A 26,758-nucleotide genomic window follows, 5' to 3' on the forward strand; every position below is an offset into this window, starting at 1 on the left:
ATAAGCCTGATTTGGGTCTCCATTGTGGACTGAAAGTGGGAAGGAGACAAGGATAGCGGAATCATTGTTGAGAAAAGAGGAAGGGAGATGGGATGGAGCGGAAAGCATCAGAGGAACATTCTGTAATGATCAATAAACCAACGGTTTGGAATCAAATTACCTTGTCTGGTGCTTCGGGGCAGGGTGTGATTGTACCCATACCATCCCCCACCCCGGCACTCCTTCTCTGCCACCTCTCCCACACTCCTCTCACGGTACTCCACCCTTGCCACTCCCAACATCCTTTGTCCCCGCCAAATTTACAAACTTGCTCTCCACTCCACTTGACAAATACAGTACTGTGAAAGAGTCTTAGGCAGCCTATTCTGATAAATACAGCCACATAAAGAGCAGCAGGAGTATACAAAAGTCATACAGATAAAACGTTCCTCTTCTTTCTAACAATACTTGCAGTATCTGTTGACTGTGTGGATTATATAGCAGATTTGACCAGACTGATGGTGCAAATGTTTCTACGTTCTAAACTTAATATAAAGCAAAGATTATGGAGTCATTCCATGAGTAATGAGAAGTCACCCAAATGTGCATCCTCAGGGGCTTATTATCTTCCTTTACCAGTTTGAACTTTCACTTTAGATAGAAACAGGTAAAGAAACCATAAATGCACAGAACATTTCTTAAGGAAGGTGCAGTTCAAAGTAAAAAATATTTTTCATCCCACATTACAATTATCTTTTAAAGAGTCTGTAAATCAATACTTTCTTATGCCTCCTTCACCCATCAGCTTAATTCTAAAGTTTAAGAAACAGCAGTTCCCTTTATTACAAATGTCACTGATGAACTTGTTTTTAAATTTGTATGCACTCAGTATTTATACCCCAGAAGGTGTTAAAAGACAAAAATCAATGGACCTTCATTACCTTACAGTCTCCTCAGGACACCAGCTAAATGATTCTGGATTCAATTCCACTGTTGTCAACTATACCATTTCATCAATTAATGTTACTTTTCATTTAACAACAATTATATTCACATCTTTTTAGCTATGGATGCTGTGTCACATTGGTAGTTGCTTAAACTAGCTCTGTTCCTTAAATCAGTACAAATGGACTCATAAAATCCAGAACCAGGGGCAGGGGGTTAAAAACCCAGACATGATCAGAAACTAACTGGGCAAATGACAAATGGGGTACTCCTCTTCTGTAGCTGCAACAGGATTCGTGGCTTTAGCATGTGAAATAAGTTTGGCTGTTGAAATCTAATTTAAAGTATCATCTATTTGCTAAATGAATGAATATCTATAGAAATAAAATCAGAATTACCAGAACACTGCCCAGAATTGTAATGCTACTTGACAGGTCTGAACTTTTGAGTTCCACATCTATACTGATTTCCCCATCATACATTGTCTACATTTTGTCTAACTTTTTTTTTAGTAATTCACTGCTTTCCTGCTCTTGAAGATGCCAGCTTCCTAGTTCCAAGCCAATTACCATGTTGTTTATGAAACTTGGATTAGAAACAAACCTCATTACCAATAATCCCATTTTATTGATCAGTGAGTTATGAGCTATTACAGAAAAAATGGTGGTGGTGGGCAGGAGGAAGGTAAAATTGAGATAGAACACCAAAACATTGAGGTATTTTGGAAGGATCCAGGTAGCAAAGCGGGAATCAGTCCAAGACAACATTTGGGCGATCTGGAAACAGTTGCTCCCATTAACTATATTCCAAATTTAGCCCTGTGCTTGTCTCATTTTTCAGCAAGTCACCCAGCCTCCTCTTCAACACACGGCATCACATCATCCCGGAGGTGGCACAGTAATGGTGTGCGTACCCCTACGGTCCTTCAGTCAGGCATCTTGGGACACAGTTAACCACAGTGCCGAGTATGTTGTTAATTAGCTCTTCACACCATCTGCTCATTACTCCGCTATTTTCAACATTACTTAACGAAAGCCACATGGGAAGAAATCGCACAATGAAGTTGAACATTCACCACTGGGTCCTTGGCAGTCCCGCCACTGATGCATGGATTTAAATACGTAACAGAGCAGTAACTCACCCCACAGCCCTGCTTCACTACTTCATACTGTTACAACCAATGTGACTGAAACCTCAACTCTACATTGCCTATTCAAGTAACCTTTCACCCTCTCGCTTATCAAGAGTCTCCCTACCCATGTCTTGAAAATATAAACTATTTCATTTGAGGATGAAACCAGAGGGACAAGAAAAAAGTCACTTTTATCTTTGTTAAATGAGCAATCGCTTATTTTTGAACATTCAAGCACTAGACTCTCCCACAACAGGACACATCCACTCTCAGGTTCTTGTTTGTTTCAAAGGATTCTGAAGCAGAACTAGCAGAGCAGTTCTGCATGCATTAAGGACAGAAGCCACCTTAGAACCATATGTCCACAAGATTCCTGGGAGGAGAGACCAGCAGAAACTTCCAGTGAACATATCCACCGCTATGCAGTATGCTATCAACACAGTATTTTGGGAGAGAAACCAAGTACAAACCCAACAGCACACACCCATACACATCTAATACATCCGACATAAATATCTGTAAACGGTTTTATCCAAACCTGAATGGTTTAACGCAAATTCCTCCCAAGGTCCCACCATACTAATGCTTGATTCACAGAATGTGACAATGAAGAGAAACATGGGCTCTGCCAATAAAACCAAATTATGTCATGAGATGATTCCAAGGCAGTTTTCAAATTTTGAAAAGGAGACAGTCAAAAATCACTGTCAGGCAGAAATTGGAAAACTTTTGCTTAAGGGCACATTTCTAAAATACAGATGCTAATATCCTTACATGATGAAACAGAACAACAGGATAAGCTTCTAAGAAAAGAAAACAAGCACCAAGGAACAGTATCGATGCACGTACATAGATCTCCCTTGCTATACTGGAGGATCCCCCCCCCCCACCCCCAAGTCTTCTGTTGGAGTGAAGTAAACTAAGTACAAGAAAGGCTTCCTTCACATCTGCTTGTAGCCAGACCAACTGTGTGGAAGAGGTATTATTTTTCCCTTTCCTGATTACAATGACAAATACAGGTCTATGCAATTTTTGAAGGGAAAAAAATGGCATGCAAGTACTGATCTTTAAACAGAATGAAACTACAATGAGTACATATGTATCAGAGGGTATCTTCAACACACCTCAGTTGTTCAAAGGTTTAGTACTCCTGTTCCTTCCCTGTTCTCATTCTTTCGAGCTGCCCTCCTCAACAGAGATGCTCCCACAACCCTGTGAGGTAAAACACAAAGCTATGGCTAACTGTTCCAATTGGTCAAAGTGGGCTTGGCATAACCCACACCAGCTGGACAATCCCTTTCATCCTTGGTACATCTATGTCATGTTCGTTACTTTACCTGAACCCCAGTCACAGACACATTGTTAACGGACATTTTCCAAGTCTATTTCCTGATAAACACAGTCCAGATCTCAGCAGATTTCTTTCCACTGCATGATGCCAAGGTTTAAATTCTTCAATAAGATGGAAAAGAAAGTACTTGGAAAGACTCTTGCCCTTTAATTTATTGTGGGCCAGAAACACAGCCAAAGATGTGTCAGTTGACACCCCCCAGACTGGCAGTGGATTGAGTCTTCCGGTGGAGATTTCAGGAACGGCTTCGGTCTTTATGGTTCCCCACTATCATCTTGCTGTAGAGTTTCTGCTGCTCCTCTTTGTATGTGTTCTTCACTTTTTCTCTTTTGAGGCCACCATCCCTGAAACCAACATACAAATCACATCAGGGTCAGCACATCAGGGTTAAATCCAAGTCAACAAGGGTTTCAAATAAATCTAATGAACATGAGAAGTAGACCATTCACTGTGCACCATCCCACTGTGTGTTCGTTCCACCATTCAAAATCACAGACTCCAAAATAGTATATTTTCCTCCAACAATATCGAATAAGGCAGTCAAAGGGTTAGGCTTAAAATTTACTTTGAAAAGTACAGAGAAAGTTTGGAATACTTTCTTCCAGTATTTTTCAAGACTCAGACATGTCCAAAACATATGAATTAGTGAAGCTTCTCCATTGTTACATCTATCACAATAGGGAGATATATCCGAATAAAAACAAGATAGCTTATCCTTGGCCTTGTGAGCCCTGTGGACCACTTTAAATTTTAGGTAGGAGTGGCGGGCACTTAACAATAAAGTGTTAACCAATTTAAAAATTCCATTCCAAGTTTCCTCAGAAATTGAAATTTGTAAATCTTGTTCCCAAAGATTTGGAGACATCTGATTTGCACATTTTTGCTTTTATTTCTCTTACAGCTAGGAGGGTACTCTTGCTTAAATGGAAGGATGTCATTACACCTATTCACACTCAATGGTTACGTGATCTTATGTCATGCTTAAATTTAGAGAAGATCTGTTGTTCAATTTCTGAATTTAGTCAAGACTTTCAAACATTGTGGGGACCATTTTTGAACTATTTTCAAAACCTCTGATTTGCTCTTAAAGTACAGATGTTGGCTAATAACATATTTCACTGTATGATAAGGATTTTTTCCTTTATTCTTTCTTTACCAAACAGCTTCAATCTTGGTAGTGGGCTTAGATTCTTTTTTTGTATTACGATTAAATTTAATTTACGTGAATATAGGGTAATGAGATTCCAAGAGTGACTCAAATATAATGTATTTGATAATATTTTATTCTTTTTTTGACTTACAATATATATCTTCCTGTACTCTGTATTCTTCTATGCAGAAATTAACAGAAATATTGAAAGAAAATCACAGACTAATTTAACAGGGTGATCTCCACTTCAGCCCCACTTTACTGAACTGAACTTGATTCTCCAAATATTTAAACATCTAAACTCACAGACAGCCCAGTTACACCCAGGAACCAAAAATACCAGTTGAAGCAGTATTATCCAGATACTGTTACTTCATTTAAAAGGTTGCAAATTTATAGAATTCTTTACACCCAGTGGAGTGAATGTTCAGTGAAATCCACACCAAGTGTTAAACAAATGTTTGCATATCAAGCAAAAGCAGACACCAGGATTCAGTACAATGGTATCAAGGAAATACTTCCACTGAATGACGGAACAGGCAAAAAGGACCAAATGTTTGAAACCTATTGACTAACACCTTGAGAATGAAATCAGCTGTTCTTACCTACTGTGATTTAAATGCTACTCTAGATCCACCAATGTGGTTGATGCAGGAAACAGCAGAGTTGTAGACATGGCTCAGCACATCGGGGAAACCAAACTCCTCTCCGTGGCCTGCTTACAGTTCCTTTTATTTCACCTCCTCAGCATAATCAAAGTTCAAAGTCAATTTATCTCCTCCTCCCCCCGCCACCCACCCCAGAAGTTTTCATGTTTTATTGTTTTACAACATTGAATCACGGTGGATTTAATTTGGCTTTTCTTTTTACACTGATCAACAGAAAAAGACTCTCATGTCAAAGTGAAAACAGATCTATACAAAGTGATCTAAATTAATTATAATATAAAACACAATAATTGATTGCAGAAGTATTCATCCCTTTTAATATAACACACCAAATCATCACTGGTGGAGCCAATTGGTTTTAGAAGTCACATAATTAGTTAAGGAGATCACCTCCACCTCTCCAAATAGACAGTCAAGGTGTTTCAATCGATTGCAGTACAAATACATCTGTATCTGAAAGGTCCAACTGCTGGTGAGTCAGTATCCTGATAAAAACTACACCCCAAGCAACTCCGTTAAAAGGCTATTGGAAAGCACAAGTCAGGATACAAGAAAATTTCCAAGTCACTGAATATCCCTTGGAGTACAGTTAAGTCAATCCTCAAGATTGTAGCACAGCTGTAAATCTGCCAAGAGCAGGCCATCCTCAAAAGCTGAGTGACCATGCAAGAAGGGGACTAGTGAGGGAGGCCACCAAGAGACCTATGACAACTCTGGAGGAGTTACAAGCTTCAGAGACTGAGATGGGAGAGACTGTATATACAACTATTGTCCGGGTGCTTTACCAGTTGCAGCTTTATGAGAGAGTGGCAAAGAAATAAACTCACATGAAATCTTGGCTAGAGTTTGTCAGAAGACACATAGTTGACTATGGTCTGATGAAACCAAAATTGAGCTTTTCGGCCATCAGACTAAATGCTATATTTGGTATAAGCTTGTGAAGGTGAAGGGTAAAATGAATACAGCAAAATACAGGGAAATCCTGGAAGAAAACCTGATGCAGGCTGCAAGAAAACTGCCACTTGGGAGATTTGCTTTCCAGCAAGACAATGACCCCAAGCATAAAGCCAAAGCTACACAGGGATGGCTTAAATCAACAAAGTTAATGTCCTGGAGCAGCCAAGTCTGGACCTCAATCCAATTGAGAATTTGTGGCTGGACTTGAAAAGCAGTGTACATTCACGATCCTCATGCAATCTGACAGAGCTTGAGCAGTTTTGCAAAGAATTATGAAAAATTGCAGCATGAAGATGTGCAAAGCTGATAGAGACCTAGCTACACAGACTCAAGGCTGTAATTGCTGCCAAAAGTTCTTCTAAATACTGACTTGAAGGGGGTGGGCAATTATGCAATCAATTATTTTGTGTTTAATAATTGTAATAAAATAGATCAATGTGTGTAAGTTTGTTTTCACACACACACACACACATATATATATAGTAGTGCAAAAAGAGAAGCAGTTCCTAAAATGCTGAGTGTGTTTTCACCCTCCTGTATCTCCTCCTTGATGGTAGCAAGAAGAGGGCATGTCCTGGTTGATGGGGGTCCTTAATGATGGATGCTGCCTTTTAGAATCATCTCCTTCTGAAGATGTCCTTGATGTTCAGGAGGCTAGTGTTACGATGGAGCTGGCTGGGTTTGCAACTTTCTACAGCTTTTTCCAATCCTGTGCAGTGTCCCCTCAACATCAGATGGTGATACAACCAGTTAGAATGCTAGAGCCTTTGGTGACATACCAATCGCCTCAAATTCCTAATGAAATACAGTCGGCCTTCCTTATCCGCAGATTCCACATGCATGGATTCAACCAACCACGCATCGGGAAAACCCGGAAGTGCTCTTCCAGCACTCATTGTTTGAGCATGTACAGACTATTTTTTCTTGTCATTATTCCCTAAACAATACAGTATAACAACTATTTACATAGCATTTACATTGTATTAGGTATTATAAGTAATCTAGAAATGACTTAAAGTACAGGTAGTCCCCGGGTTATGAATGAGTTCTGTTCCTGAGTCTGTCTTTAAGTCAGATTTGAAGTCGGAACAGGTATATCCAGTATTATTTAGTGTCAGTTAGTCAAGCGTTTTTCTTAGAATATAGTACATATTTTACCTTTCTATGCATACAAAACACTTAAGAAACATATGTATTTCAATAATTAAACCACTGCGTTGCTTAGTAATAATTGTAGCTTTCATTGGGGCAGGGCCTTTTGCATGCTCCATTAAAATTGTTCCAATCGCTGACTGACTGTAGCCTAACGCATGGCCAATGACTGATGGTGTTTCACCTCTTTCCAATTGCTTTATTACTTCCACCTTATTTTCAATCATGATCATGATTATTTCCGTGAACAGAAACGCCACAGATTCAGAGCTGCACCGGGTCCTAATGTCCACTGCACTGAACATGTTAAATAAAGTCCGGGGTTCCGCTGGGTCCTAAAGACACCGCACTGATTCAAGTTAAATAAGGGACCTAAGCATCTGTGTTTTTTGGTATCCGCAGGGTTCTCAGAACCAATCCCCCGCGGATAAGGAGGGCCAATTGTGTACACACTGTCCTGCCTTCTTTATAACTACACCAACATGTTAGGCTCAGGGTATATTTTCAGAGATGTTGAAACCCAGGAACTTGAAACTGCTCACTCTTTCCACAGCTAATCCCTAAATGAGGACTGGTAACGTGTTCCCTTGACTTGTCCTTCCTGAAGTCCACAATCAATTCCATGGTCTTACTGACACTGAGCACAAAGTTATTGCTGCAACACCACTCAACCAGCTGATCTATCTCACTCCTGTATGCCTCCTTGTCACCATATGATATTTTGCCAACAATAGTTGTGTCATTGGCAAATTTATAGATGGTGTTTGAGCTGTGCTTAGCCACACAGTCATGGGTGTAGAGAGAATACAGCAGTGGGCTAAACATGAATCCTTGAGTCAAGTCAAATTTATTTATAAAGCACATTTAAAAACAACCCATGTTGACCAAAGTGCTGTACAAACCATAACAGGTAGCTAAGATCACAAATACAAGAAACACAGATTTAAACAACAAGGCACTCAGCTTATAGGCACAAAATAAACAACACATGAGCCTAGGCATGAGCTAAAAATCAGCCACACCAGGAAGATTCAAACGCTAGTGAATAAAGGTAAGCTTTGAGCCTGGACTTAAAACAGTCAATGGAGGGGGCAGACCTGATAGAGAGGGGAATGCCGTTCCACAGTCTAGGGGCTGCAACAGCAAAGGCATGGTCACCCCTGAGTTTAAATTTAGATCGCGGGACAGCTAGGAGCCCCAAGTCAACCAGCCTGAGGGACCTGGAAGTAGAATAAGTAGGTCTGCGATATAGGAGGGAGCCAGCCCATTTAGGGCTTTATAAGCAAACGGAAGAACATTAAAATTAATTCTAAACCGCACTGGTAGCCAGTGGAGAGAGGCCAGAATAGAAGAAACAAGGTCCCTCTTCCGGGCACCTGTCAGGAGCCTGGCTGTGGCGTTCTGGACCAGTTGCAGGTGGGACAGGGACGACTGACTAATCCCAGTACAGCCGGCCCCCCTTATCCACAGAGGATCGGTTCCAGGAACCCCCCACGGTTACCAAAAACCACAGATGCTCAAGTCGGTGGTCTTTAGGACACAGCTGAACCCCCGACCTTATTTAACCTGTCTCAGTGTGGTGGACTTTAGGGCCCAGTGCAACTCTGGATCTGCAGTGTTTCTGTTCACGTAAATGATCACGATCACAATTGAAAATACAGTGAAAGTAATAAAGTGATCAGAAAGAGGTGAAACACCTTCGGTCATTGGAAAAGCATTAGGCTACAGTTGGTCAACAATCGGAACAATTTTAATGGAGCATGTGAAAGGCCCTGCCCCGATGAAAGCTACAATTACTACTAAGCGATTCAGTGGTTTAATTATTGAAGTACGCACGTTTCTTAAATATTTTATACGCACAGAAAGGTATAATAAATACTATATACTAAGACAAACATTTGACTAACTGATGCTAAATAATACCAGATGTACCTGTTCCGATTTCAAATCCGACTTAAAGGCGGACTCAGGAACAGAACTCATTCATAATCCGGGAACTGCCTGAACCTTTAAATCATCTCTAGATTATTTATAGTACCTAATACAATGTAAATGTTATGTAATAGTTGTTATACTGTATTGTTTAGGGAATAAAGACAAGAATAAATAACCTGTACATGCTCAAACAATGAGTGCTGGAGAGAGAACTTCCGGGTTTTCCCGATCCACGGTTGGTTGAATCCGCGCATGTGGAACCTGTGGATAAGGAGGGCCGACTATATACAGGGAATGGAATAGTCCAATCAGGAGGATATAAGGGCGTGGATGACTCAAGATCTTTGAAAGAGAGAAAAGGCTTGATTTTGGCAATAGTACAAAGCTGTAAAAAAACTGGCTTTTACCACTGCATTAATTTGCTTGTCAAACTTAAAGGCAGAATCAAATATCACACCAAGGTTTTTGACATGGTGTTTGACAAGGGTGGACAGGTTACCAAGATAGTTGGTAATCAGTTTGATGGAGTCAGGGGGGGCTAAGTAGGACAACTTCAGACCTGCCTTCATACAGCTGTAGGAAGTTTTGTGCCATCCAACACTTTATGTCCTCAAGGCAGCTCATGAGGCTGAGCAGATTTGACTGGTTGTTTGGTTTCAAGGGGCGATAAAGCTGTGTGTCGTCAGCATAACAATGGAAGGAAATGTCGTGTTTTTGAATGATTTGGCCAAGGGGAAGTATGTATATAGAGAAAAGAATAGAACCTAGGATGGAATCTTGTGGGACGCCGCAGGAGAAACTAGCTGGGGAAGAGGAAAATTTGCCTATGTTGACGGAGAAGCTTCTATTTTTGAGATAGGATGTAAACCAGTTCAAGGCAGTGCCATCAACACCAACCCTGTACTGGAGACAGTCTATTAAAATGGCGTGATCCACAGTATTGAATACTGCGTTGAGGTCAAGAAGAATTAGGATGGCAGAGTCACCTGAGTTGGTACAGAGGAGGAGATCATTGTACTCTTTCAGCAGTGCAGACTCTGTGCTATGATAAGCCTTAAAACCTGACTGAGATCTTTCCAAGATGTTGTTTTGGTGTAGGTAGGGCAGCAATTGACTAAGAATAACCTTTTCTAGAACCTTTGACAGGAATGGAAGTTTAGAAATAGGTCTGTAGTTACTAGGTAAGGTAGGGTCTAAGTTGGGTTTTTTCAGAAGGGGCTGAAAACACGGGGCACTAGAAGCAGATTGGAACAGTACCAGTGGCCAAGGAGTTGTTAATAATAGAGGATGCTGGTACTGGCTACGTCAAAGACATCCTTCAGGAAGGCAGTGGGGACAATGTCAAGGGGGCAGGTTGCAGGTTTCATGGTGGAAACAATCTTTGTAAGGGAGGGTAGTATGATGGGTTGAACAGACCAGTGAGACAGCTAGATCATGGGTAGTGGGGAAATGTTCATTCTAATGTCCTCAATTTTGCTAATGAAGAATTTTAAAAATTCTTTGCACTTAACAGGGGACACATCTAAACTAATACTGTGGGTGGGACAAATGACAGAATTTATGGTGCTGAATAAGACCTTGGGACTATGAGAGTTGTTAGAAATTAGGTCAGAAAAGTATTTTGCTCTCGCAGCCTTAACTGCATCCTGATCTAGCCTTCTATAGGTCATACCTGGACTTCTTGTAAAATTCTGGATCACTAGACCTGAATGCCATGGATCTAGCCCTCAGCATACTGTGAACCTCCTGGTTCATCCACGGTTTTTCGTTTGGGTATGTCTGGTTACATTCTCAAAGGGACACATTCATCCACACAGGTCCTGATGAAGTCAGTGACAACTGCAGCATATTCATTCAGATTCGAAGATGAATCCCTGATATCTTCTAGTCCACCAATTCAAAGCAGTCTTGTAAGAATTCCCCATCTTCCTGGATCATAACTTTGTGATCCTCATCACCAGTGTTGCAGTCTTTAGTCTCTGCCTGTACACTGGGAGTAGAGTATAGGCAGGTGGTCTGACTTGCCAAAATGCAGGTGTGGGATGGTACAGGAAGCATTCTTGATGGTGGTGTAACAGTGGTCAAATGTGTTGACTCCTTTGGTTCCACAGGTGACACATTGATGGTATTTGGTCAGAAACTTCCTCAAGCTGGCTTGGTTGAAATGATAGGGAAGTCATTAAAAAACATCATACTGTTTCATGACTGGTGCTTAGCCCACCTAGTGCCTGCATGACATTGACCAGGGGTGGAACGTACACCACTGATGATTTTACATAGAGAAGGAGCTAAGCCTTGAGACATGGACAGGAGGAAAGGTGACTGTAGATATGTTACCAAGAAGGCGTGAAATCTATCATTCTGTCACAGCAATTTACAAATTATTGACTGAAATTAGGTAACTCAAAGTGATCAAGTTTAGATAAGTGATTCAACATACTTTATATTTTGAGAAGTGACATGCTCCTAAGGCCCTCTGTTGGTCAGGTTCACCTTGGATGTTGCAAGCCAGGGCAGAACAATATGGAGAGCAAGCTGTTGTTTATGACATTTTCTATATGTGACATTGAAGTCATAGACATTGTTGATTAATCTAAGACAATGTAATGGAAAGAATTTACTTACCACAGTAAATCAACAAGACCACCTTGCCTGGCAATTGCAGCTTTCACACGATTAGCAAATTGTACTGCATCTTCACCTTCCTGTGCAACATAAAAAAGTCATTTTAAGACTGTTTTCCTGGGCTGCTCAACAAGTTACAATGCTTCACTGCCAGTCTGTCAAAATCACTTTTTTTAATGTTGGTCGGAATAATGGGTAAACTTGCACTGAATGAACCTGAGGGAAATTACACCACTTTAAAAGGCTTTGGGAATCTTTATGCAGTATTCCCTAAAGGTTAACCTGCAGCTGAATTAACGGTAAGGAAAGTAAATTCAATGTTAGCATTCATTTCAAGAGCACTAGAACATCAATGCAAGGATGTGATGCTGAGGCTTTATAATGCATTGGTCAGACCGCACTTGGATTCTGCTCCATGTCTTATGGTCTTAAATTTAAGCCAGATTATCAGTCATAGCACACCTGATCAGAAAATTCCTGCACAGTAAACTAGATGCAACTAGCAACAGAAAGTGGCTAGAAATTTCAACTATGCAACAACTAAATAGCATTTCATAAAACTAAAGCGTGGTGAATATTTCACCAATATTCTTTAATTTTTATACAGTTTAGTCTGATCCTGCCTTCACCAAATACCACTGGAATACTGGGTTCATTAATGACTTTTTATTTACCTGCAGTGCAGTTTGTCTGATGCTGTAACACTTCATTCTGCCATGTTTTACCCTGTATTACCTCAATGCACTGTGTAATGAATTGATCTCTATGAACAGTTCATTATCTACAAGTTTTTCCACCATACTTGGTATGTCTGACAATAAAAAAATCGATTTCCAAGACCAGATCAGATTTTCAGCTTGCCAAACTAAGAGAACTGAGGTCAATTTAATCCCATGTGCTACATCAGTTATAGCAAGAAGATGATTAAAATCAAGAAACGTTAGTTCATATTTAACATAGATCATTAATCATAAAATGAATTTGGAATTGTGCATTATCTATTTATTTGGTATTGATAAATTCGGTATTGCGTGGGTGAGTTAGAATACCACCTAGGTACATATCCAAATCCGAATGTGTTATCAAATAAAGACGCATTTTGTTTTTAAGTGGTTTGAACTAATAGTGACTGAAGACTCTGTGGGACACCAAAAAAGAAGTTTGAAAGCTATTACTTTTTCTATGCTCACAAGGGGAACAAAAACATCCTCATCTTGATGGAATAGACTCCCCTCAAGTTTGTGGAGCAAGAATTTGGATAACAAAACCAGTTTATTATTTAATTTATAGTGCACAATTAAGGATATTCATGCAAAGTTGTGTCAAATGCAGAGAAACAAAGGGAAGAATAATTATGGAAAAAGATACTGACCATTCCAAGATAATAAAAAATGATTTGAGAATGGCCAATTTCTAGGTCTGGCCAAGGCAACAGCACAAGGAGGCCATTAAAGTGGAGATGGTTCAAATACATCTCTACACACTCAGAGAAAAGGGTAGAGAAACTGAAGCCAGAGCTCCCTGGATGAAGTACAGAGAGAATATGGCAGGAAACAAAATTAATGATAAAAATCAGGCTGATCACTGAAGGTTCACAGGAGAACTAAAGACTGGGAGCACAAGAAACAATTGAGACTAAGAAAAAAAAAAGCTACAAATATTCAATACTAGTTAATGTGGTACAGTTAGACATCAAAAGGCATTAGAAATAATGCCACACAATAGGACATCATCAAAACTGAAGGACATGGAATAAAAAGGGCAGCAGCAGCAACAGGATAGAACATTAGCTACGTGACAGATACAGTGCTGGCAGAAGGCTGGTTCTGTTAAGACACTACAGGCCATTCAGCCCAGTGAATCTATGTTAGCTCTCAGAATAATCAACTCCTCCCCGTATTTTCATGTGCCCTTTTTAGCATTCAATTTCACAACAATTAACACACCAACCAGCAGGTCTTTGGATGCAGAAAAAAACTGGAGTATCCTTACAATCAGAGGAAGTACTTACAGCAGTGCTGGTCAGATTGAATCTGAGTTGCCGGAGTGGTGATTCTAGAGGTAAACAAACTCAGTGCTGGAATAACTGGGTCTCTTTAAGTACTTTACTGATTTGAACGGGTGCACAGTACTGTAGATGACACAAAGCTGGGGGAGTGGGGTATAATGTGCAGAGAAGAGCAGATTTTATGCAAATATTTGGGCTGGCAGAATGGATAGATAACAAAGGTGCTGCAATTTGAGGTCTTCAGCAATAATGCAGAACCCTGTTGGACAAAACTGATTGAAATTCCTGTCCAAAACGCTGTGGATCCCTGTGCTGGCACTGAGTCTTGGTAACAGGTTGTAAACCAAAAAGAGATGCTGGAGAACTTGTCTATACAAGCACAGCCTTTCCTCCTTCCTTCTGAACCTAAAAACAGAAAATGCTGGACACATATAGTGGATCAGGTGGCATTCTTTGTCTTCAACAGGAATTAAGAATCCTTCATTTTTCCACTTTTTTCTGTTTTAAATTCAGACAAAGCTTATGTGTTTTTCTGATTTTAATCCATGAACCAATTTCCTGTGTGGTATCTTGTCATGAAGAAGACACAAGAACTGCCATTCCATCATGGCTGATTTATTATCCCTCTCGACCCCATTCTGCCTTTTCCTGTAACCTTTGACTAATCAAGAATCTATCAACCTCCACTTTAAATACATCTAATCACTTGGCCTCCACAGCTGTTTGTGGCAAGGAATTCCAAGACTCACCACCCTCTGGATTAAGAAATTTCTCCTCATCTCTATTCTAAATGGACACCCTTCTATCCTCAAGCTGTGTTCACAACAATAGCAATGGAGAGGCAAGGAAAGGGTGGTTGAGATAAGTGGTGGCAGAGGCACAGGGAAGGCCTGGTCGTGGTAAGCAGAGTCGGGGTCGAAGCAGAGTCGTGGCATCTCCAAGACCTGACTGATTTAAGAGCCAGGCTGAATTGGAAAGGGTTGTGTAATTTGTTTTCCTCTCCCCCGTACACTGGATGTTTTGGTCATTATTTTAATGGGTTCTCTCAAGGTTTCTTAGTTTTGTGGTTGTCTGTAAGGAGATTAAGCTAATTGTCTATCTATACTAGCATCTTTCTAGTAATACCATGGGCTCTTATCTTATTTAAGAGCCTCATTTGCAGCACCTTGTCAAAGGCCATCTGAAACTCCAAGTAAACTTCTACTGATTCTCCTTTGTCTAACCTGCCTGTTATTTCCTCATAGAATTCCAGATTTGACAGGCAATTTCCCCTTAAGATCACCATGCTGAGTATTTGCCTATTTTATCATGTGCCCCAAGAACCCCTAAAACTTATCCTTAATAATGAACTCATCTTCCCAACCAATCTCTTCTGCCTCTCTCCCTTCTTGAAGAGTGGGATGACATTTGCAATTTTCCAGTTCTCCAGAACCATTCCAAAACCTAGTGATTTTTGAAACAGCATTACTAATGCCTACACAATCTCTTCACATACCTCTTTCAGAACCCTGGGATGTAGTGATTTATCTTCCTTTGGAACTTTCAGCTTCTCATGCACGTTCTCCTTAGAAATGGCAACTACACATACTTCAGCCCCCCCGACACACTTGAATTCAGATTGCTGGAGTGAAGACTGACTCAAAATACTTGTTAAGTTCATCTGCCATTTCTTTCTCCCCCATTACTACCTCTCCACAGTGTTATTTGTCAGTGATCCAATATCCACTCTCTCCTCTCATTTCTCTTTATATATCTAGAAAAAAAAACTTTTTGCATCCTTCTTACATTATTCCCAATCTGTAAATTTCCACCAACTGTTGTTGCCATATTATATGCACTCTCTTTTGCTTTTACACTGTCTTAACTTCCTTTGTTAGCAACTGTTGCCTTACCATCCCTTTACTTTGGGATGTATCTATCCTGCCACTTCTGAATTGCATCCAGAAACTTCAGCCATTGCTGTTCTGTCTAGTATTCCTTTCCAATCAACTTTGGCCAGCTCTTCCCTCATGCCTCTGTAATTTCCTTTACTCCACTGTAATACTGATACATCTGACTTCAGCTTCTCCCTGTCAAACTGCAGGGTGAATTATATATTATAATCCCTGCCTCCAAAGGGTTCATTTACCTGTTCCTCCTAATCAAATCTGGTTCTTTGCACAACATTAAATCCAGAATTGTTTTTTCCCTAGTTGCTCTAAAAAGCCATCTTGTAGGCATTCTACAAATTCACTCCCTTGGGATCCAGAACCAACTTGATTTCCCCAATCTACCTGCATATTGAAATCACATTGCCCTTTTAACATACCTTTTCTATCTCTCATTGTAACTTGCACCCAACATTTTGACGACTGTTCATAACTCCCATCAGGTTTGTTTTTACCCTTCCAGTTTCCTTACTCTACCGACAAAGATTCTAAATCTTCCAATGCTCGTTCTAAGGAATTGATTTCATTTTTTACCAACACAGCAAGCCCACTCTTTGCCTACCCATCTGTCCTTTAGATACAAAGTGTATCCTTGAATGTTAAGCTCCGAACTATAATCTTCTTTCAGCCACAACTCGTATGATATCCACAAGATAATACCTGTCAATCACTAACTGGTCTATAAGATCATTTACTTTATTCCATATATTCCATGCATTCAAATATAATGCCACTGGTCCTGTATTCATCACTCGCATTATACTTCAGCTCATCTCACTGACTGCAATTTTGCTCCATCATCTACCTATCCTTCCTCTCTCTACACAGTTTTGCTACACACTCCATCTACTTGTAAATCAAATGCCCCAAAGCTTGACGGAACAGCAAAAAAGATAAAAGTGTGTGGCAGAAAGTAGAATTATGGCTCTTTTTTGGATGTTTACATCGTTTGCAGCCAGACAGACAAGTTGATGGCACACAGTACAGACATTAATATATGACAGTTATAACAGAGATGTGGCTGTAGGATGACCAAAACTAACAACTCAAAATTCCAGGTATTTCAAGAATCCAAAGAAACAGGCAAAAGGAAAAGAAAGGCTAAGGAACAGGAATGGATGAGACAGACATTTAAACAGCTAAGAGAATGGCTTAGCAAAATTTAATCCCAACCTGAATGAGGGATTCCAGTAGAAAGACAAAGGATTGCTTTACAGTTTCAACAACCTGCAGTTGATCCAGTTAGCCTGACTTCTGAGTCAGAGTTGATTTATTAACGACTGAAATTACATGAAATTTGTTGTTTTGCCACAGCAGTACAGTGTAATAAAACTTATTAGAATTTACAAAAATAAGCAGTGTAAAAGAAGGAATAACAAAGTGGTCTCAATGGGCTGTTCAGAAATCTGATGGCAGAGGGGAGAAGTCCTTGAGTTTGGACCCTGGACCTCCTCCCTGATGGTAGAAGCAAGAAGACATGTGAGGGCCTTCAATGATACCTTTTTGAAGATATCCGTTATGGTGGGAAGGGTTGCGCCTGTGAAGAATCTATAACTCTAGCTGAGTTAATAACTCAGGTGCTATTATCTTGACTGCAGGTGTTGTGGAGTTCTGCATGTTATTCCTGCCATCATGTGGATATTCCCCAGGTACTCTGGTTCCTTCCCACATTTCAAAGACATGCTGGCTGGTAAGCTAAATTGGTCAATGTAAACTGTCCCAATATGTAGGAGATTGGTAGAATCTAGGGGAGCTAATGGAAATGTGGAGAAAAGTTTAAAACAAACTGGATTACTTTAAATGGCTGCTTAATGGTTAGGCATAGACCCAATGGCCAGTTTCTGTGATGTGTATCTCTGACCCTCTGAGGGCTTGACTAATAAAGAGACTTCTGGTAGGTTGGGTCTGGTCCTTCTTGAGCAATGGAGGCTGTGATTATGTGACAGAGATGTATAAATTAATAAGATGCACAAATAGGACAGGTAGTCAATGTCTGTTTCCCAGCATCAGGGAGTCTAAAGCTATGTTCAAGGTTAGAGGGAGGAGGTTTAATGCGCACCTGAGGGGTATCTGGAATGAGCTGCTAAAGGAGGTAGTGGAGGAGGCAGGAGCAACATTTAGAAAGAATCTGGACAGATACTTGAATGAGCAGGGCACAGAGGCACATGGAATTAATACAGGTAAGTGTTATTAGTATAGACAGGTGGGCCAAAAGGTAATGGCCTTTATCAATCCTTTGCATCGATCTTCACCATGGAGGAATGACTGGGGCAATATTCAGCCAGACAACCTGAGAATTTCAACATGTAATTTGACACCTCCTTGCTGCTCCCCAGATGCTGCTCAACTCCAGCAGATTTTCTTTTATCAGCATTGTGCTGATTCTATGTGTTTAAACTTGCTGACCAATTTCCCGTGTGGGACTTTATCAAAAGCCTTCTGAAACTCCAAATATAGCACAACCACTGCTTCCAGTTATCTAGCCCACTTATCATATTCAAAGAGCTACAGTAGATTAGTCCATAAAACTACAAATGTGATTCATCCATCATAACACATTTGGTAGGAGGAATGAAAAAAGGCAATATTAACTAGGGAGCACAATGCCAAAAGGGATACAAAAACAGGGATTTGGTGGGACCGTGAGCAAGAAGGCTTCAATGAGACAACTTGATTTGCAGAGTCGGTTCAGAAAATGATTAAAAAGCCAACAAGACCTCGGTTTTAATTGGAATTAGGTGTTCCACAAAAGAACAAAAGATGATACCAAGAGGATTTTTTTTGTTTGTGTAACAGGTAGATGGGGTCAGGAATGTACTGCCAAGGGAGTAGTAGAGGCAAATTCAATTATTGCCTTCAAAGTGAAAAGAGAGACATTGCAGAACTATGGGGAGATTGGTTAGATCGCTTTCACATAAAGCCACAGCACATTCAACAACCTCCTTTCATGTTGTAACCATTCTGATTTTGTAAATATACAGTCAACCAACAGCTGAGGTAAATTCTGAGGATAGGTGAGGAGGAGGAAACGTAAGGCAACATATTAAAATAATAAACACAAATTGCCACATATCATCAGTCACTTCTTCAGGCATTATTGTGCTTTAGGCCCTTATCACTTGAGTACCTTTTCAGGGCGCTTTTCAAAGTCATTACCATTTCTGTTTTATTTTATATATTGAACAACTGCAGCCTAAATCAGTAAAGCACGTTAGCTTAAGGAATTGCTTTAATTAGCCAAACTAATGATTGTTTTGCTGTTGGGGTGTATAAATGGTGAACTCACAAGACCTGCAGAACGGGAGGGCAAAGTTTGAGAACTACTGGAGAAATTAGACTGGGGACAGAACGGGGAGGAGTGACTAACTGGACAAAGGGGCAAGGTCAACGGGAGAATTAACATTGCCAGCCTGTTCTCTCACATCACCCCCCCACCTCTTCTCAACTGCACAAGGTGGGCAATCGGAAGAGTCTGCCATGACGTGCTGTCCTGCCTTGTGACCAATGTTGAATGGTTGTAGAGCCAGGTACCATCTCATGATGCTTGCATTGTGGTCTTTCATGGAATGGATCCAGGTGAGTGCTTTGTGGTCGGTCTCCAGAACGAATTCTCTGCCAAGCAGGTAATCCCAGAGGCTCTCCAAGGCCCATTTTATGGCAAGTGTTTCCTTCTCCTCAACAGTGGAATATGTCTCCTGCGGTAACAGCTACTGACCAAGGTAGCAATTATCACAGGAGTCAAGTTATCAACTTCGACTAAGGTACAACACAAGCTGTTCTTTCCCCTGGGCCAGGACTGCTCCAATCCCCACTGCTGAGATGTTGACTTGGAAGGTGAATGGTTTGATGAAGTCTGGTGACGATCAGCCAGGAATACAAAGCCTCCTTCAGAGTCACAGAGTCTTTCTTACACTCTTTGGTCCACTGGACCAGATTCTTTGCAGACTTCAGTGTCAGTTCTGCTAGTAGTACTGAGGGATAGAACAGCGATACCATCTTGCTACAAGATGTTCTACTGTTGAGAATGAAGCTCATGAAGAGAATTCGTTCTGGAGTCTGACCACAAAGCACTCAACTGGATCCACGCCATGAAAGACCACAACGCACGTATCATGAGATGGTACCCGACTCCCTCAACTATTCCATTTCAACATCCATCACAAGGCAGGTCAGCACATCGTCATGGCAGACCATCTCTCCCGATTGCCCACCTTCTGCAATCCAGAAGAGGTGGGGGGGGGGGGGGGGGTGATGTGAGAGAACAGGTTGGCAATGTTAATGCTCCCGCTAACCTTGCCACTTTGCCCGGTTAGTCACTCCTCGTTCAGTCCCTGGGCTAGTTTCCCCAGTAGTTCATACACTTTGCGCTCTGGTTCTGCAGTTCTTGGGGACCTCAACATTTACACAGCCCAACAGTAAAACAATGTCTAGCTTGGCTAATCAAAGCAATCCCTTCAATTAAAGTGCTCTATTAGTTCATAACTCGTAAAAATAAGGATCCTAGACACACATTCCAAACAGTTTAATTTATTTTCACTTACACCATTACATCAGATTGTAGTCAGCAGAACAGCCCCAAAAGGACCAATGGACAGTTTGGGGCATCCTAATGCCTATCCTTTTATATTCATCTGAGCTTGTGGTTATGGGTTTAACTAAGGCATTTGTTGTGGAATAAAACTGTAGGATGTTACAATCCCTGTTTAAAATGTTTCAATTCTGCATCTAAAGTAATTATTAAGGCCTGGTCACATTGTTATTCCCCCCCACCCCCAAACACCCATCCAGACCAACAGTTGAATTTCCTGGTCCTTCTAGGCCAGGCAAAGGCAGATTTAAACCCTCAGTCTGGTTTTGCTAGAGAGGTGTGGAGGTTAGATTTGACGGTTTGTGAATAGTTATATTGGAAAGTTAAAGACAAAGTGTACTGAGGAAAAAGCCTTTGTATATTTGTAATTTTTTGTATATACATGTTTGCTTTCATTTGTCTATTTATAAATATTTCTTTTTTCATGACTTTTGTGCAGATTTTTCATTTTTTTCACCTGAAAACCAAATAAAACCCCTTGTACTAATGTGCTGTTATGGCTTACTATCTGTTTTTTACCCCAACTGGTGACCCTTGTTGGGCACACTTAACCACACACAATGTAATGCAAAGTGGCAAGCTTAACCTGAATATCTGATGCACCGCTAAGCTTAAACCTTGCACAATGAATTCTCACTATGACTGCAGTGTCTTGTATTAAGCTTCAACAATCTCTATGTCAATCTGCACCCCTATAATGCAGTTACTTTCCCTTAATCTTTCTACAGTATAATCCTTCCCAACCATTCTTATGAACAGTCCTTTGCTCTTGGATTTTCAAGCAGTCTTACTCTAAAGGTCTGCATCTCAGATCAGGTTATTTCTAACCACTTCCCTGTACCATCCTACCATTTCCTTCCTTCCTTCTAACTCTACCGCTTAGCTCACAAAATAGACCCAATTACCAAGCTATTAAGTACAGGGGTGAAACCCAGTGTAGTCTTTTGCTGCCATAGCCCATCCGCTGGACATTTTTTTGTTTCTCGGTAAATTCTAGAGACTGTTTTGTGTGAAAACCCTGAGTGATCTGCCGTTCTGAGATACTTAAACCACTCTGTTTGGCACCAACAATGTTCCAGGGTCAAAGAAACTTAGATCACATTTCTTCCCCAATCTGATGTTTGGTCTGAACAAGTACTGAACACCTTGACCCCATCTGAATGCTTTAATGCACCGAGTTGCTGCCACGTGGTTGACAGATTAGATATTTACATTAATTAGCAGGTGTACAGGCGTACGTAATAAAGTGGCCACTGAGTGTAAGCTATCATCCAAATCATTTGAAACTGTGCTGAACAAAGTCCACTGACAGCAAATGACTGAAAGATCAGAGATAAACAAGTCCTAGTACTCCGTCTCCAGCTTCCTATAATATTCATAATCTAGGTTGGAATGCAGTGACATGAGGAAGGAGTTGTAGGTGATAGATAAACAGGCTGTGTGGTTGACTGTCAAGACAGAAAGCTTTAGACTACAGACAGGCAGGGACAGCTCATCTGTAGGGTAAAGTGTTTTAAATGTATAAGTGCTTCTAATGTGACTTAGCACTGTAATATCATTGTTACCAACGGAATACCACATGGCAAAACAAGTACTTGTGAAGCATCATAAGCCAAGAATGACACTAACAGCAAAGAATGGCTGCGACAAATTTGTGTTTAAAAACACAAAAATACAACTGCAGATGCTGTGGATCAAAGAACAGGAACACAACGCTGGAAGAACTCAGCAAGTCAGGCAGCATCCGTGAGAAAAAAGTAGCCAACGTTTTGACGTTGGCTACTCTTTTCTCACGGATGCTGCCTGACCTGCTGAGTTCTTCCAGCCTTGTGTTCCTAAATTTGTATTTAAACCTTGCAGATTAAAAGAGCAGGGCACTCGTTCTCTGTGTTGGGATATGGGACTTGAAACAAGTAAATTAGGGGTGGGATACCAATTAAAAGGCAGAACAGGGCTGAAATATCTAAAGGGCTACCTTAATGAAGCAAACAATTATCAGTGATGGAATGTGAAACAGTTCGTGTCAAGCAGTATTACTAACAAGAATGACAAGGCATTGCTCAATCTGCAGAAGAGGCTAAAATAAAATATAAAATGCATTTTTACAATGATCAGGGATAAGAATCAATAGTGCGCACGTAAGGTACAAAGTGCAAGTGTACACAATATAATGAGAGGATCTGTGACAAAGAAAGGGAGAAAAAGAGAGGTAGGGGAAGGGGGTGGGGAGAATACACACACACGCGGAAGCAGGGTTAGAAACTACATAACTCTGTTATTCAATACAGCTATAACCAGAGTGGCCTGTAGTAGTCATGATTATTTTCCAGTTAGTATAAATTAAATTCTGAAAGTAACACAAAATTACAAAATGCCATAACTTAAAGGTCTGTTTGGCAGAAGTAACAAATGGAATTTAATAGAGAGAAGGTAACTTGTATGTGGAGGTGAAGCGAGGGAAGGGAGTGGAGGAACAAAGGGGTTTCTTAGGCTACAGGACTATACTGATGTGTTGCTCAGATAGCTGAACAAAAGCAGCTAGAATTTAATTGAGTTAAGTGCTGAGGTGTGGCATTTTAGGAGATTAATAAATCTAGGACATGCACAATGAATAGCAGGCCCCAAGGAAGCACGAAGGGAAAGGACTTTGATGTACAAGACAAAGAATCCCTGGAGGCAGCAGCAGCAAGGATTAAGGCAGCATACTTGCCTTCATTAGCTGGGGTACTGAACATGGGTTAAGGTAAAACAGCTTGGGTCACTGCTTTGTCCTGTGTGGAGTGGCAGTCACCATATTATAAGATGACACAGGATAAGAGACACAGGACACAGGATCAGAATATTGTTTGGGGTGGAACATTTCTAAGGAGTAGCTAGATTCACTTTACTTGAAGCAGGGTAAGTTTTCTATACAGAGGTATACAAAATTGAGAGGAATATAGATAAGGTAGATAGTGAGGAAATTTTTCCCATAGAAGAGATGTACAAGTTTAAATTGAGGGGAAGGAACTTAGACTGATTTGATTTCATCCAGAGGAAATTGTGGAGACAGATGTTCCCACTACATTTAAAAACTTGAATCACCAAAGTTATGGACCATGTGCTGGAAAAATGGGATTAGTATGCATCCAGACAGGATACTTTCTTTGGTGCACACGTAAAGTTGGTGAAGTTCATAGCCTCCTGAAGAAGTAGAGACACTGGTAAACTTTCTAGGCCATGGGGTGTCAATGTGGTTGGACCAGGGCAGGCTATATACTCCTAGGAATTTGAAACTCTTAAACCTCCCAACCTTCACACCACTGATGTAGACAGGAATGTGTGCACCACGCCCCTTCCTGAAATTAACAACCAGCTCTTTTGTTTTGCTGACATTTAGTAAAATGTTGTGATCATATTACGTTACTAAGTTCTCTATCTCCTTCTTACTCAGATGCATTGTTATTTGAAAATTGCCCCATTACAGTAGTGTCACCTGCAAACTTAAGACATGGAGTTGGCGCCAAACCAGCCGTGCGTGTATAGGGAGTAGAGTAGGAGACTAAGAACACAGTCTTGCAGAGCCCCAGTGTTGATAAAGGTGGTGGAGGTGCTGTTGAATGATAATTGTAGTGCAGGTATAAACCAGAAGACAGAACTGTCCTTCTAGACAGACAGGAAAAACTGAACAAACAGATGAAATAGCAACATCCATCTTTGCAAGTGAATAATGTAACATCAATAAAAGTGTTGAACAATGCAATAACACAGATGAAAGATTAATTAGCAAGTAAGGTTAAACCTGCACAAATGTGAAAACTGAAGATAATTAGAAAACTGGGATACAATTGGTCTCTGGTGAAGGGATTTAACTAGCAATTTTCTAAAGAAAAAAATGGTGCCCTGCGGAGACCCACTTCCCAGCACACTCGAACCAGTTCACAAAGTGGCACGCGCCGGCATTGAGGCCGGTCCCAAAGAGGGCACCAAGCCTGCTTCACCAGCAAGGGGAAAAGCCCACGCGCGGGATGGGACTGTGAATACCCGCCCCTACAGCATCTCCGCCCCGGAGAGGGCGGGATCAGGAAGGCTTTAAAGTGAGGCCACGAAGTTTGAATAAACCTCTTTTGTAACTGCAGCTCACCGACTCCGTGTCGTTATTGCAGCGCTGCGTGTAGCACACCACTACAGCCCTGTCTTTTTCCTTTCCTCCTCTAATCTGTTTTGTTGTTCCTTTCTGTGCCTTGTGCATCAGATGGCATTCCTTACTATTTCTTTAGTACTCCTCTGTTCCTTACGAGGCCGAGTTGTTAGTTCAACCCTCAACACAGCACGGATGGAAAGTGTGCAAGAAGCCAGCCAGATTCGAACCAGGACCACTCGCCTCAAAGTCCAGTGTGGTTGCCACTACCCCACGGGCCAGCTATTTAATCGGTTAAGTCTAACATATTCCTGTATAGTTTTTTTTTAAATCCCAAATCAGAACGAATTAGGAGGCCTAATGAGGTTTGCAGTGCCTCAGACAAATTCATGCAACAAATTAAGATTAATTAAGACAGTCAGATGTACAGAAAGCAAGAACACATTGATTAAGTAGTCTGTTAACACTGACTATCCCTAGCACATGAAAAGCAGACTCCTTTTAACCTTACAAAACCCATACTTAGCATTTTTAGGGGAGGAGAGCAAAGAAAAATCTAAAACAATAAAACATCAGAAAGTGGAAAAACAATATTCCCAAAAGACACCATTCCCTCCTTCATACGAAACAAGATGTTACCTCTCGCGTCATTGGTGGCAGATACCAGACACTGCAGACAATTGCCCAGCTCGTCATCATCCTCAGCAGGTAGTTCACCATTCCATACTTGCTGCTATTCCAGAAGGCTTCTCCAAACAGAGGATCATACTGGCAAGAAAAGCACAACACAGGGATGGAAAAAGGCAGCAAATCAAAGCACCAGCAACAGTCTGGCTGATAAATTTAATACCTATCCTTTCACCTTTGAAGCTATAACCTAATTAAAGTCCATTTGGATGGATTGGACTGGGAGTCCCTTCTGACATCAATTCATAGAAGAAAACAGAATCATTTGATACTGTTACTGCATAGAGTTTTGGTCCCCATATTTAAGGAAGGATACACATGCATAGGAAACAGTGCAGAGGAAATTGACGAGATTGACTCCTGGGATGAAGAGATTGTTGCATGAAAAATAAGTTACAGATTCATAGATGTAGCATGGAAACATGCTCTTTTGTCCATCAAGTCTGCATTAATCATCAAGTACCTTATTTTTAAACATTAATCCCTTCTTTTAATTTGTATACCTTTCTGCTTTTGAATACCTCTGTCAGCCTATCCAACCTCCCCAGATTATACCACTCATCTGGGGCAATTTACAGCAGCCAATTAAGCTACTGACCCACATGCCTTTAGTACGTGGAGAAACCAGAGCACCCAGTGGAAACCCATATAGTCACAGAGAGAAAACGGACAGTACTCCAGATCAGGATTGAACCTGGGTTTCTGGCACTGCAAGTCAGTAAGCTCTCCTAGCTCTGCCACTGTACAGTCCCTGAGCTGAGCGTGGGTTGGTGAGCTACACTTAAAGCAGCAGAGAAAGAGAGGTGATTTGTATAGATTCTGACTGGGTCTGACAAGGTGGATAGTGAAAATAGGTTTCCCACAAGTGGGGATATCTAGAATTAGATAGCAGAGCTTCAGAATCAGGAATCACCTTTGATGAGATGAGAAATAATCTTCTTTTCAGAGGACTGTGAATCTTTGAAATTCTTCACTCCATGGAATGTTTGAGATAGAGTCATTGAATATACTCAAAACTGACAAGATATTTGAACTATGAGGGAGTCTTGTCATGCGCCCACTTACATGAACTTTGTTACCTTACCTTGATAGCAACAGGGTAGACGGTAGCTCCAATTTCAAAACTGCCCTTCTTGAACATCATAACAGAGGTATTGTTGATACAAGTTCCTGTGGAGAGGAACAGAATAAGGCTAGACTGTTGCTAAATTGGATTCCCATAGGGCATAAACTGGAGGAGACAGCTTGCTCAACACACTTACTTTTCATGATTTTATCTCACAATTACTTGAAAAACTCTATATTTTGTTTTTTTCACTGCTTTATACAGAAGATGTAATTGAATTGTTCTTGTGTCTTTTTAAAATATGTTTCAGTTCATAACCATCTTGATACATTTTGTGTTACACCCATAACTGCTGATTTGAAGCTGTTATCATAAATCCAATGGAAAATGGCATCAACCTGAACTAAACACACTGGTGGCTCAGGTGCAATGGTTTTCAAAACACACAGTGCATGGTGAATGACATC

The 26,758-nt window shown here is 40.8% G+C and overlaps 1 protein-coding gene across 2 annotated transcripts in view; it reads right to left on the reverse strand.

Moving 5' to 3' along the window:
• Positions 1 to 2,228: 2,228 nt before the first annotated feature.
• The window catches only part of gpat4 (glycerol-3-phosphate acyltransferase 4), a 100,685-nt gene continuing 76,155 nt past the window's right edge, over positions 2,229 to 26,758 (reverse strand). For both annotated transcript variants that reach the window (XM_059967335.1, XM_059967343.1), the window contains 4 exons: positions 26,310 to 26,395; positions 25,178 to 25,306; positions 11,895 to 11,974; positions 2,229 to 3,751 (listed from right to left, as the gene is read on the reverse strand). In XM_059967335.1, coding sequence (XP_059823318.1) covers positions 3,643 to 3,751; positions 11,895 to 11,974; positions 25,178 to 25,306; positions 26,310 to 26,395 — 404 coding nt within the window. In that variant the 3' untranslated portion in view covers positions 2,229 to 3,642. The remainder of the gene's footprint in view (positions 3,752 to 11,894; positions 11,975 to 25,177; positions 25,307 to 26,309; positions 26,396 to 26,758) is intronic.

Source organism: Hypanus sabinus, chromosome 1 (genome assembly GCF_030144855.1).
Source record: "Hypanus sabinus isolate sHypSab1 chromosome 1, sHypSab1.hap1, whole genome shotgun sequence".
Taxonomy (NCBI): domain Eukaryota; kingdom Metazoa; phylum Chordata; class Chondrichthyes; order Myliobatiformes; family Dasyatidae; genus Hypanus; species Hypanus sabinus.